General features: G+C 61.1%; 1 protein-coding gene across 1 annotated transcript; it reads left to right on the top strand.

The window, feature by feature from the left end:
• Window positions 1-176: 176 nt before the first annotated feature.
• Window positions 177-12,885, top strand: DDR2 (discoidin domain receptor tyrosine kinase 2). Its single transcript, XM_064719566.1, has 17 exons — window positions 177-310; window positions 3,806-3,903; window positions 5,652-5,754; window positions 5,875-6,106; window positions 6,190-6,337; window positions 6,468-6,573; window positions 6,937-7,120; window positions 7,191-7,434; window positions 7,552-7,614; window positions 7,741-7,871; window positions 8,361-8,571; window positions 9,061-9,284; window positions 9,399-9,535; window positions 9,906-10,085; window positions 10,209-10,437; window positions 10,948-11,097; window positions 11,525-12,885. Exons 2-17 carry the CDS (start codon window positions 3,816-3,818, stop codon window positions 11,660-11,662), a joined length of 2,568 nt encoding a protein of 855 aa, XP_064575636.1. The 5' UTR covers window positions 177-310; window positions 3,806-3,815; the 3' UTR covers window positions 11,663-12,885.
• Window positions 12,886-13,348: the final 463 nt, after the last annotated feature.

Genomic DNA, 13,348 nt, shown 5'->3' with positions numbered 1-13,348 from the left:
TTTTTTTCTCTCGCGCTATGAATGGGTTTTGCTGTAAATTATAGCTCTGCGCACATTCCCTCGGGCCGAGGAAAATAACCTCTGCCGAAACGCCAGCCCGGATCGCTGACTGGCTCCCCTTCTCCGCTCCCTAATTGAAACCAAATGTGCGAGATGTAGGATTGTGGGATTTCTGGCCGGCTCCCAGGAATCCGCAGAATGCGAGCGAGCTCCCAGAGGCATCTTGCATCAGCCCGGGGAAGTTCGCTCCTCACCTGGCTCCCCCGGCCCGGGCGAGGGGCGCGGAGCCCGCCCGCCCTCCGGCGCTGCGGTGAGTCCCTCGGGGTCCCTCAGGGCTGTGTGGGGCTGTGGGACCCTCCCGGCCTGGCGCTGCGGCGGGACACGGCTCTGGCGGAGCCCCGGCACAGGGGCTGGGGTGTAGCTCTGCCCGGGAAGGGTCTGGGGCAGCAGCAGGGCACTGTCCTCACTCGGGGGGTGACGATCGGCCCCTTTTCGCCAGCTGACCCCACAGCGCCGGCGGTTCCCCCCGTGCCTCGTGCCAGGCCGGCGTTTCCTGGTGTCCCTCCTCAGCTCCCGCCTATGTGTCTGTTGGCAGGGCTGGCGGCAGCGCTGGTCAGCCAGGGAGGCCCTGCTGTCCCCAGGGTCCCCTAGCCAGGCGCCGGGTCACACTGGGAAGGGGAGCACAAGGCCACTGCCCTGGTGCTCGTGAGCATGGTGCCCCCGTGCTGGGAGCCCACTCGTGGCTGCCAGCCCTGGGTGGTGTTGGGGCGATGCTGTGGAGCCCTGCTGGCGGCGGGGCGAGGGCTGGGAGCCGGGCTGAGAGCGCCTGGCTGCCAGGGAGCATTTGCAGGATGCGGCACCCGCAGGACGGTGTCCCCAGGTCCCAGGCCGTGCCCCTGGCAGCTCGCTGTCCCCAGGCCGTGCCCCTGGCAGCTCGGTGTCCCCAGGTCCCCAGCCGTGCTCTGGGCAGGTCTCGCCAGGGCAGCTGGGGCCATGGGGGTGTGCTGGCTGCTCCTCGCACCCCGGACAGCTGCGGTGCCCCGGGCTGAGCCAGCAAGCCCGTGGCTGGGGAGGCGCTTGCTGCTGCAGGAAATGGGGCTGCATCCAGCCCAGAAAAAGTCTAAAATGGCATTTTTGGAAGGAAGGAGGACTACGGGTCCCGGCATGCTGCACTGTGCTCCCGCCAAGGCTGCCGGCAGCACGGCATGCTGGGGGCTGTAGTGCCAGCTGGGGCAGGCATCCTGAACCCCCTTATCCAAACATCCTTGGGCCGGGCTCACAGCGAGCCTGTCATCACTCAGGGACATTCCCTGAGTGGCCTTGACCTGTGTCACGCAGCAGGAGGGCAGCCCCAGCGCCGTGTGAGGACTGGGGCGCTGCAGCAGGAGCCCCAGAAGTCCTGGCAGACTTGTGTTCAGGACCTGGTGTGCACAAGGGGTGAGGCTGCTGCTGTCCAGCCCCCTCCCCATGCATGATGCATCCTCCTGATGAAGCAAAGGTGGCAGTGCCCACCTGGGAAGCAAGCTGGGGTCCTTGCCCAGCTGGGGACCTCACTTGGAACGGCTGACAGCAAGAGGGACTATGGCTCTGGTGAGGGTACAAAAGCAAATTTAGTTTCTCCCCCAGTTATTACCCTTAGTTATTTCAGTGGAATAAGGAAGCAAGGAAATTAGAAGGGAAAACAACAAACAAGCAGCAGCCAAGGGAAACTCAAAGCCCAGGCGATGCCAGGGAGGAGCTCCAAAAACTGTCTACACTAAAACTTTCCAGTGATTGAAAAATTTCAGCAAACATTTTCAGTCAAAACGTTGCAAAGCCATCCCTTTTGCGGGGCTGGTGGCACAAAACTGATTTCCAGCTGGGCTGCCAGTACTGCCCCTGTGCTTGACTGTGTGTCCCTTAGCCCTCAGCCTTGTGGCCTGAGTCACTGTCCCCCAGCCCCACACCCCTGAGGAGCGATGAGCACTTCCCAGTGGCTATGTGGGGATGATTTCCCTATACTAGGCTAAATGTAAATGCATTCTCTGCAGGACATTGCAGCATGTGGTATCCTGATGCTTTAAGAGTTTACTCAGCCTGAAAGAATAGTGGGAAAAATATCCCTGGATATTTTTTGGAATGCAGAAGGAAATTAAGATTTTAATGTTGGTGGGGAACTGGCCGTCATCAAATGCAGGAGCCTCTTGTGTGTGCCTCTGGGCAATGCAGCTGAAATTCCCAGTTGCAGCTGAGTTAGTTGCAACTAGCAACAGTTTCCCGGCTGGGAATAGGGGGGAAAAAAAGCAACTACATAATGTGCTTTAAAAAAAAACCACAAAAAAAAAGGAAAGAAAGGAAAATTAGAAAAAAGGGGGGAAAATCATCCCAAGTGGAGGTGTTTACTTGTGCCTCCTGCAGAGATTTGGTGCTTGACGGAGTCCCCCAGGAATCCAGCAGGGTGCTGTGGGGTGCAGAGAGCTCCTTGCAGAGGGCAGGTGGCAGCTCCTGGGGTTTTGCTGTCCCCTTGGTGCTAGTGTGGCCACAGCAAGCTCCGCTCTCGCTCCTGCCATGCCAAGCCCCAGCTGTGGCAGCGCCCAGGGCCATGCCCAGCACCTCCCAGCTGGCTCTGTGGGGTGTGGGCAGCTGCTTTGGGTGTGTTTGGCCTTTCTCTTGGTGGTGGGGACAAGGCCGTGGGCTGATGCAGGGACACAACCAGGCAGTCACCTGCAGTATCAGTGGTGTTGGGCTGGTTCAAGGAGGTGCCAGCCAGGACAGACATCCCTGGTGCAGTGGGCTTGGCTGGGATTTACCCCAGCAGCCAGGCCCTGTTTGGCCAGGAGCTGTAGTCCTTTTAACCCCCCAGGTTAGAAGGTTGCACTCTCAAAGGTTAATGTGCATTTAAACTAGGTTAAAACAGCCCTTTTAAATAGAAAGAGAACTGATTGCATCTGGTACTGGTGTGAAAGTGTCCTCTTGGCAGATAACGGGGGCTCAGGGAGCCTGGGGCAGGGCTGGTGACGTTTGGGGGTGTCCCTGGTGCTTCCCCCAGCATGGTGCCAGGCCCCATGGTGGTGGCCCAGAGGTGTGTGGGCACCGTGGGAGCTGTTGGGCCCTGGGGGCTCCTGGCAGCTGAGGGCTGGCCAGGGCCAAGGCCGTGGCTGTGGTGACAGCCCTGGCACAAGGGCAGGCACGTCCTGGGGAGGTCCCCTTGTCCCCTCTGAGGAGAGGCCTGGCAGCACCAGTCCTTTTTCTCCTCAGGCCCCGTTCCCAGGACCCCCAGGTCCCCTCCAGCCCCATCCCATGCTCCCCTCGAGGCAGAGGGTGCAAGGTGGCTCCCACCACCCTCTGTCACACTTCTGTGTGTCACACAAGGCCCTGGCAGCACTCTGCCATGGGGAGCTATCCCAGCAAATACCCTGTAAATCTCAGCTGATTATCTGCTCTCTCTCAAAGCCAGCAGGCAGGAAACTGCTCTGGCACCCTGCTATTATTGTCTGATGTGATGGGCTTGTGCAACTTCTTCTTTCAAAGGCAGCCAAGGGTGGGCGGCCAGGCCAGAGCCTTGGTGCCCAGTGCTGGCCCCAGGGAGCTTCCCGCGGGTCCTGTGGCCATTCCATGTGGATGTGGCACACCATGGCTCCCAGGGCTGGGGTCTGCCATCCCTGGGACCACCGCCACAGATCCAAGCCTGGGGCTCTGTTCCTCCTCCGAGGCTGAGGTGGGGACACGGGGTCTGGTGCAGGAGAAGTGCTCCCAGCCCCAGCTGGCTGCCCCAAGCAGGGCTGGCGTTTGCCCCAGGTGACGAGCCCTGGTTCTGTCTCCACAGGACTGCCGACATGTCGGCCACCCCCAGACTGGCCCTGCTGTCACTGCTGCTGCTGCTGCTGCACGTGCCACGTGCTGCCAGAGGCCAGGTCAACCCCGGTAAGTCAGACAGGGACCAGGTGGCTGAAGGTGCCAGAATTTCATTTCCCTGGTCTCTGCTCCTGTCAGATGGCCAAGTTTGAACTCTCATCATCTCCACCATCTCTGGGATTTTCTCATCTCTGGGAGCAGTCTGTGATGGCCCCCCAGCCTGCAGCTGCCTGGTCACTCTGCTGTCCTGCACCTCACCTGGGCACCTGCAGTGACCTTCAGAGCCCCCCTGCGTGCCACAGGCGCTGTGTGGCCCCTGGCAGGGTGCTGGACATGGCAAAGCACTTCACCCCTGGACTCTGAGGGGGCCCTTGCCCAGGGGGGCTCACTGAGGCTGGAGGCTGCCAGGTGCCAAGCTATTGTTTTCTCTGCTGGGCTGTGCCTTCTCTGGTGGTTTTGCAGCAAATCAAGGCCAGCTTTGGTGAAATGGCTTGACTGGGTGCCTGGCTTCTGCTCAGAAACCACAACACTGCGCCGGCCAGCAGCACAAGTGTGTTTAGATGGCTGTTCCTGCAGGGCTCAGCCCCATCCTGTGCTGCAGGGATGGCCAGAGCCCTGGTTTTCCCAGGGTTTCCCCAGGGAGTTCCTTTGACAAGTCCCTTCAAAGGCTTCTTTCATCTGTGGGAGGAGTTAGCTGGGTCTTCCCTGGAGGTTGCACTGTGCTTATTTAGGGAGGCAATCCTGTTTCTCCTGCAAACATCAATGGCTGGCAGGATTGGATTTGCCTGGCCAGGATTGTCATTACCAAGACAAAAACACAGGGCTGGCCCTGTGTTTGGCAAGAATTGAACGGGAATTCAGCGGGAGCTGTGCTCTGCAGAGCATCACAAGTGTGAGAGCAAGAGACAAGAAGAGATGCTTCCCCTGTGCCACAGCTCACGACGAAGATGCACCCATCCTTGTGCCTGAGACAGGATATGGTCCCAGGGATGGTGACACAATGGGACGTGGGTTCCTTGTGGGTGCACAGCCCCAGGGGCTGTGGGGAGGAGGCGGCCCAGGCGCCGTGTCCTGCCCGTCCTTGCCCCTCGGTGCGGGTGTTTGCTCGGGGCGGTGTGGCAGGACCGCGGTGGGCTGGAGCCGGCAGCCAGACGGTAAACACGGCCAAACAAGCCGCCCTTTCAGCTGTGCTCTTGGCAGCCAGGCGTGAAAAAATAACTCCTGGGAAGCAGCGAGGATGCGGTGCTGAGGGAGTCGGCTGCCTCTCGGGGGTGCAGCCCGCCCGCCACCCCGGGTACTTTTCCATTTGCAGCCCTGCCAGGAGCAGGGCTGGGGTGGGAGCTGAGGGGCCATCAGGGAGGACAAGTGCCTGTCTTGGTCACTTGTTCCCTCAGGCAGGACAGGGAGCAGCGGGCAGCGTGGCACAGTTGCTGCAGTGAGGTTTCTGGGCAAGTGGCCCCTCTGGAGCATGGGGACAGCAGTGCCAGCTCACAGGCCGTCCACCACAGCCAAGATCATTGCCAGCAAGGCTGAGGAGATCCCTGGGGACAGGGCCCTGCGTGCCCGTTAGGCCTTGGAGCCACCTCCCCTTCTTCCCACTTCACTGGGAGCTGGGCTGGCATCCGCTTCTGGCCAGAGGCTTCACTTGCTTGAGAAGGTGCCTGCTTTGGCAGGACTGTCCCTGCCTTGCTTCGTCCTCTCTCTGTGAGCCAGAGGGATGGAGAGTGCTGCCCCAGGGCACAGTGGATGTGGCCCAGCCCAGGTCATTTCCATGGAGGGATTCCCTCCTGCTCAGTGCCCTGCCGGTGTCATTGCAGCGGTGTGTCGGTACCCCTTGGGAATGTCGGGTGGGCACATCCCTGACGAGGACATCTCAGCCTCCAGCCACTGGTCTGACTCCACGGCCGCCAAGTACGGACGGTGAGTGCGGGCACCCTCCTGCAATGGCCACAGCAGGGTCTGGGCTGGCATGGAGGGAGAAGGGGGACGTGGGGCTGGCCTCAGCCCCCTGCAAACAGCTCCTCCACTCTGGGCTCGCAGGCTGGACTCGGAGGAGGGCGACGGAGCCTGGTGCCCCAAGACCCCAGTGGAGCCAAATGACCTGAAGGAGTTCCTGCAGATTGACCTGCAAGCCCTGCACTTCATCACACTGGTGGGCACCCAGGGGCGCCACGCCAAGGGCCACGGCAATGAGTTTGCCCCCATGTATAAAATCAACTACAGCCGGGATGGCACCCGCTGGATCTCTTGGAGGAACCGGCACGGGAAGCAGGTGAGGAGATGGGTGGGGGCTGCATTGGGTGGTGGGTGAGGAGGCTCCTCCTGCCCATCCCCACTATGCTTCTTTCTCTCCAGGTGCTGGATGGAAACACCAACACCTACGACATCGTCCTCAAGGACCTGGAGCCGCCCCTGATCGCCCGCTTTGTCCGCTTCATCCCCGTCACCGACCACTCCATGAACGTCTGCCTGCGCGTGGAGCTGTATGGCTGCGCCTGGCTGGGTGCGTGCTGCGGTCCCCTGCCTGTCCCTGTGTCCCCACGCTGGGGTGCTGGCCATCCCGGCGGGGGCTGTCTGTCCTGCAGCACTGGGATTGGCAGGGTGTCCATGCCCTCACCCTTCCCTCCCTGCAGATGGGCTGGTGTCCTACAACGCGCCGGTCGGGCAGCAGCTCATCCTTCCTGGGGGCACCATCATCTACCTGAATGACTCAGTGTACGACGGGGCCTTTGGGTACAGGTGAGGACTAGTGCCATGCTGGGCACCAGGTGGGGGGCATGTTCCTTCCCTGCATTTTCAGGCTGATCCTCAGCAGAGCAAATGCTTGCGGTGTCCTTGAGGTGAGGGACATGGCCAGCCTGGGAAGGCTGCACATCATGAGGGGGTCAGTGTGATGAGGGAAGCAGCTCCAGCCCTTCCCTTGGATATGCTCTAGCTGCACCACATGTTCAGCTACCCACAGCCTTTTCCAGAGAGAACATCTCCAACAAAATCCCCCCCTGAGTGTCCCAGGGCCCGTGAGGAGCTGCCAGGGGGTGCTGGGTGGTGCAGGTTGTGGGGCTGGCGAGAGTCACGCTCCTTCTGTCCCTTTGCACATGCCAGCATGACAGAAGGCCTGGGCCAGCTGACGGACGGGGTGTCGGGGCTGGACGACTTCACGCAGACCCATGAGTACCACGTCTGGCCAGGCTACGACTACGTGGGCTGGCGCAACGAGAGCACAGCAGGCGGCTACGTGGAGATCACCTTCGAGTTCGACCGCATCAGGAACTTCACCGCCATGAAGGTCCTCACCCCCCCTGCCCTGTCACCCTCCCCGTGCCCCTCGGTAGCCGTGCTGACAGGCTGCCCCACAGGTCCACTGCAACAACATGTTCGCCAAAGGTGTGAAGATCTTCAAGGAGGTGCAGTGCTACTTCCGCGCCGACGCCAGCGAGTGGGAGCCCAGCGCCGTGTCCTCGGTGCTGGTGCTGGATGATGTCAACCCCAGCGCCCGTTTCGTCACCGTGCCTCTGCTCCACCGCATGGCCAGCGCCATCAAGTGCCAGTACTACTTCGCCGACACCTGGATGATGTTCAGTGAGATCACCTTCCAGTCAGGTACTGGTTGCCACGAGCCTCATGGGGACCGGGCTCTCCTGGGTGGGAGGGTCAAGGAGGTGGCGGGGCTGTGGGCCATCCACACCCCCACCGTGATGTTCTCTTCTCCCTGGCCAGATGCAGCCATGTACAACAACTCAGTGCCCCCCGCCGAGGCACCCGTGGTCCCCACCACTTACGGTAAGCATGGGAAGCAATGTCACCCTGTGCTGGGTGGGCCCTGTGCCCCATCCCACACAGGAGAGGGGCAGGGGGTCTCCCCATTCCCCACTGTGACCGGCCCTCTCTGTCCCCTTCTCTGGCTAGACCCCACACTCAAGGTAGACGACAGCAACACGCGCATCCTGATCGGGTGCCTGGTGGCCATCATCTTCATCCTGGTGGCCATCATTGTCATCATACTGTGGCGGCAGTTCTGGCAGAAGATGCTGGAGAAGGTGGGCAAGGGTGGTGTGGCTGGTGAGGTGCCTTGCGGTGGTGGGGTCATTCTGGGCAGGTTCTTCTGGGAGCTCAGCATGGAGAAAACAGACTCCATGCAAGGGCTGATGCTCCCTTCCCCTCCTCAGAAAGGCTTTTCACCCATCTCCCAAGGAAGGGGACTTAGCTGAGCAGGGTGGTGACTTTGGAACTTGCCTGTTTGTCCATCCCTCTGTCCTGAAGCTGATCTGGGGGACAGGAGCCTGGGTGTGTAGGGTTCTCACCACAGCCACCACCTAAACAAGGTCATCTCACAGAACTGATGAAGCCAAACCCTTTTCCATAGAGGCAGACAAGAGAAGGGGGGAACATGAGGACAAACTCAGGCAGGAGTGTCCCTGCAACCTAGGGACAAGGCACTAGAGAGGAGGTTTGGTCACATCCCTGGTACCATCCTGCCCATGCTGTGGGGAACCCCACCTCTCTCCTCCCTTGCCCCGCTGTCACAGGCATCACGGAGGATGCTGGATGATGAAATGACCGTCAGCCTCTCCCTGCCCAGTGAATCCAGCATGTTCAACCACAACCGCTCCTCCTCCCCCAGCGAGCAGGAGTCCAGCTCCACCTATGACCGCATCTTCCCCCTGGGGCCCGACTACCAGGAGCCCTCCCGCCTGATCCGCAAGCTGCCCGAGTTCACCGCGGGGGAGGAGGACACAGGTGAGAGCCAGGACACCCTGCATGCTCACAGCCATCTCGCAGGTGACAGCCAGGACACCATTCACGGAGCCTGCTGCAGCCCCCTCTCTCCAGCCCCAGCTTTTGGCCGCTCTCCAAACATTTTGTCACAGGGGGAGAGGTCACACAAGTCCCCATGCATCCCCCAAGAAGGTCACACAAAGCCTGTGACTGAGAGCCATCAGCAACATCTACTGCCAGACTAAGGTGTATCCCACTGTCACCCTTGGGATGCTCTGGCACCTCTTCCTCAATGATGTGGAGGCCAGGCATGGATCTCTGCTCCCCTGGAGCTCAGGGCTTGGTTGGTGTTTGCCCTTGGTGGGGAAGGAGTGGAGCAGCCTGTGCTGCCTGCAGGAAGGCAGCCCTGGGGGGCTCTGGGGCAGAAGGGGCAGAGTGTGAGCAGCCCCAGGGAGCAGAGGGTGCAGGGCAGGACACCCACGGCAGGGTGTCCCCGCTGTGTCCCCCCAGGCTGCAGCAGCCCCACCAAGCCATCGCAGGCCAGCGTCCCCGAGGGCGTCCCACACTACGCCGAGGCCGACATTGTGAACCTGCAGGGTGTGACGGGCGGCAACACCTACTCAGTGCCGGCCCTCACCATGGACCTGCTCGCTGGCAAGGATGTGGCCGTCGAGGAGTTCCCCAGGAAGCTGCTGACCTTCAAGGAGAAGCTGGGGGAAGGCCAGTTTGGGGAGGTGAGTGGGAACCGGGCCTGCTCCGAGCAGGACTCAGGCAAAGCTCTTCCCAGCTCGCAGGGGCTGTGGAAGGCTGCCAGTCAGCAATGTAATGGCTTCCCCTTGCTCCCCCAGGTTCACCTCTGTGAAGTGGAGGGGATGGAGAAGTTCACAGGGAAGGACTTTGCCCTGGAGGGCCTGGATGGCAGCTCTGACCACCCCATGCTGGTGGCTGTGAAGATGCTGCGGGCAGATGCCAACAAGAATGCCAGGTAGGGGCTGAGGGGGGCGCACACCCCAGCACTGCCCACGGGCAGAGCCTCACCAAGAGAACTGGGATGCTTGGGAAGCATTCCATGTCTCCATCAGCCCTATGCTCAGTGCAGCTGCAAGGACCACACACCTGAGCTCTCTGGGGATGCTGGGCTGTCACACGTCAGGATCCTTAGTCCTCACCAGCTCCCCAGTGCCTACCTACCTGCTGAGCCCACCCTGCAACTCATCTTCTCTAGTCCCAGGGGAAGGGGCCCACAGGTCCTCGGGAGGCTTGGGTGGGCGGGTGGCACTCTTGGCCAGTCTGTGCTCACCTCTGTGGCCCTCTGGGTCTGTCTATCCCACCTGTGTGGTTTCTGTTCCGGAAAGGAATGATTTTCTGAAGGAAATCAAGATCATGTCACGGCTGAAGGACCCCAACATCATACGGCTGCTGGCGGTGTGCATCACAGATGACCCCCTGTGCATGATCACCGAGTACATGGAGAATGGGGACCTCAACCAGTTCCTGTCCCGCCAGCAGGCAGGCGGCCCTGCACCCACCGTCAGGTAGGGCTGCCTGGGAGAGCAGGGGCAGGCAGTGCTGCTTGTTCCTGGGACACCCTGCCTGGAACACCTTCTGGCTGTTGTCCTTCCTGCCTTGTGCTCATTCGTCCCGTGTGCCCCCAACAGTGACCTGCGGTTCATGGCCACCCAGATCGCCTCGGGCATGAAGTACCTCTCGTCCCTCAACTTCGTGCACCGGGACCTGGCCACGCGTAACTGCCTGGTGGGGAAGCACTACACCATCAAGATTGCCGACTTTGGGATGAGCAGGAACCTCTACAGTGGGGACTACTACCGCATCCAGGGCCGGGCGGTGCTTCCCATCCGCTGGATGTCCTGGGAGAGCATCCTGCTGGTACACGGGGCCGGGGCTCTTCTGACGGACACTGACGTGGCTCTGGGGATGCTCACTGCCCTGCTTCCTTGGGCTGGGGGGTGCAGGAGGGATGGCGAGGTCTCTGCTCACTGCAGCCCAGATTTGGGATGAAGCATGGGGACAGCGGGAGTGGTGGCAGCTTTTTGAGGCAGGCTGGGGGGGACTATGGTGATTTTTGATGTGCCAGTGCAGGACATCCTTTAAACGGGATGCATGGCATTTTATCCTGACTGTGATCAGGCCTGGAAGAGGGAGCAATGTTGGTCTTTGCCAGGAGCTGGGTCCTTGGCAAGTCCAGAGCAGTCACTGCCAGGCAGACCTGGAGCTCACCAGGCTCTGGCCTCAGGCAGAAAGCAGGTCTGTGGGGCCAAACACCTCTCTGTGACCAGACCTGGATGCTGGAGCATCCAGAATGAGGTTGTGATCCCCGAGCACCTGGAACTTCTGGGTGAAGCCCATGCCTGACCCTGCTGTGCTCCCTCTGGCCAGGGCAAGTTCACAACGGCCAGTGACGTGTGGGCGTTCGGAGTGACGCTGTGGGAGACCTTCACGCTGTGCCGGGAGCAGCCCTACTCCCACATGTCTGACGAGCAGGTCATCGAGAACACCGGCGAGTTCTTCCGCGACCAGGGCCGCCAGGTAGGGACGGGATGGACGGGACAAGAGGAGCAGGGGTGCACCTAGGACATCAGGGGCCTGGGGAGGAACTTTAAGGTGACCAGATGGGCAGCTTGGCTGTGAGGCAGCTATGGGACAGGAACTCCTCCAGGAAGGAGTCCTGGTGAAGGGCCCATCGTGGCAAACGCTGCACTTTACACAGCCCAAGGCACTGCTTGCTCACTGACCCCAGTGCAGCTTTTAGGGTCTGGGGGACAGAGGCAGGTGTCCCCCAGCTGCCTCACTGTGCCACTGGGTCATCTTGCCTCTGGGCACATGGCAGCACAGCCCCCACCTCGGGCCATGGAGAGATGGGGCACCCTGAGATCCGGGGCTCTCCAGGAGCAGTTTGCACATTGGTTTCTGTGGCAGTAATTCTCTCTTTGCTTTTCTGCTATTTGTTTTGCAGACCTACCTTCCCCAGCCTGTGCTATGCCCTGACTCAGTCTATAAGCTAATGCTCAGCTGCTGGAGACGGGACACTAAGGATCGTCCCTCCTTCCAGGACATCCATCGTCTTCTCCAGGACTCAGCCAGTGAGGAATGACCCTCAGCTCCCACCTGTGCTGGTCCCATCCTTCCCTGTGCCCAGAGGAGCCCCAGATGCAAATGGAAGCCACTTCACTCGCACTTAGCCATAAACCCGGAGCGGCTGCTCGTGTTCTCATTGTGCAGTGAGGCCTCACAGGAGGCCCCCAAGGACAGCAAAGCCCCACGGTGTGGGACAGCTCAGACCTCCCTCTTCCCCGCAGGCCTGAGCCCGGCAGCGGCTGGGGGAGGGTTATTTATTGGTGCAGCCTGTTCCTGGTGACAGGGACTGGGACAGAGCGGCTCCTCTTGCCCGGCTGGAGGGGACAAACTTCAGCTGGACTTTCTCCATGAGGAAGCTGAGCCCACACGCAGGGCAGGTGCCTGGGGAAGGGATGTGTGCAGGTGTGTGCCCGCTGGAGCAGGGACAGACCAGCAGCCACCACCTGCTTCAGGAATTGGGAGCAGCCTCCGGCTGTGCGATCGCGGGGTGAAAACAAAGACTCCGCGGGCATTCGGGGCTTTGGACATGCCACATGGAGAGACAGGAGGCGCCCTCCCTGCTGGCCAGCCCCAGCTGCACAGGGAGAAGACTGGGGGCGCTCCCGGCACCTCACCCAGCTGCTGGAGTGTGCAGCCAGGGAGGAGCGGGCATCCCGTGCCGAGGGGACATTCCCTCGCTGACCACAGCCACTCCAGGGCAGCTCAACGTGGCATGCCCAACAAATGCATTTTGGATGCCCCACGGGTGATGCATGGCAGCTGGCAGCAGGATGCTAGTACCTTTTAATTCCATGGGGAAATCTCCAGGTCCTCCTCCCCCAGAGTTAACCCACATCTTCATCTGCCAGGAGAAGAATGTGTATAGCAGAGTTTCATTGGCAGCTGCCTGCTGCCGAAGCCCCTGAGCTGGGCTCTGCCACCCTGAGCATCCCACAGCATTCTGGCCCCTGTCCGTGCTCCCGAAGCTGCCAGCATTCTGAGCAAACTGGGCAGGCGCCAAAGCCATGGGCCCTGGCAGGTGACCCACCAGGCCCCAAACTCGGACCCTCCTGCGGCTGGGCAGGAGGAACTGTGGACTTGGGGGGTGCATGGAGCCCTCCTCACTCTTGTACGCACTAGCTCAGCCCCAGCAGGCGCGCGTGGCACAGTTCCCGGTACCCCGTGGCTAAGGCATGTGTATATTCAGTAGATGCACCTATGTGTAGGGGCCAACCCGCTGAAGAGACACTCGGTATGTGATCTGGCTGCATGGTTTCCTTGTGGTGCTTCTGCAGGCAGCTCAGCTCGCCTCCCCCGAGGGCACCCCGGGGCTGGGTGCACTGTGTGCCTGGGATGTGGGCTGGAACACAAGTAACAGCCCGAGGCTTGGAGCCAGGATGATGGAGGGAGCAGCTGGCTGACCCACACTAGCTGTGTGTCCCAGCGGGTGGGAGGGAGGATGCTCTGAGGCTCAGCATCCATGTGCAGCAGCAGGGCCGGGGCAGGCCCGTGTGCTGGGGAGAGGGGAGGGCAGGGATGGTGGCTGTGCCCCGCAGAGACTGGCAGGTCTCCCGCGTGCTCCTCCTGCCTGCGACACAGGATGGATGCCTCATCCCTGCTGAGCGTGTCGAGACGAGGACGGGCCTTGTTCGTGTCCTGGAATTGGTGTCCCTCTGCCTGTCCCGCTCCGTGCTCAGGGCGCGTTGTGGCCCATCCCAGCCGT

Source organism: Zonotrichia leucophrys, chromosome 8 (genome assembly GCF_028769735.1).
Source record: "Zonotrichia leucophrys gambelii isolate GWCS_2022_RI chromosome 8, RI_Zleu_2.0, whole genome shotgun sequence".
Lineage (NCBI taxonomy): Eukaryota > Metazoa > Chordata > Aves > Passeriformes > Passerellidae > Zonotrichia > Zonotrichia leucophrys.
Note: the sequence above shows the minus strand (reverse complement) of the source record. Positions and strands in the feature narration are given on the sequence as shown.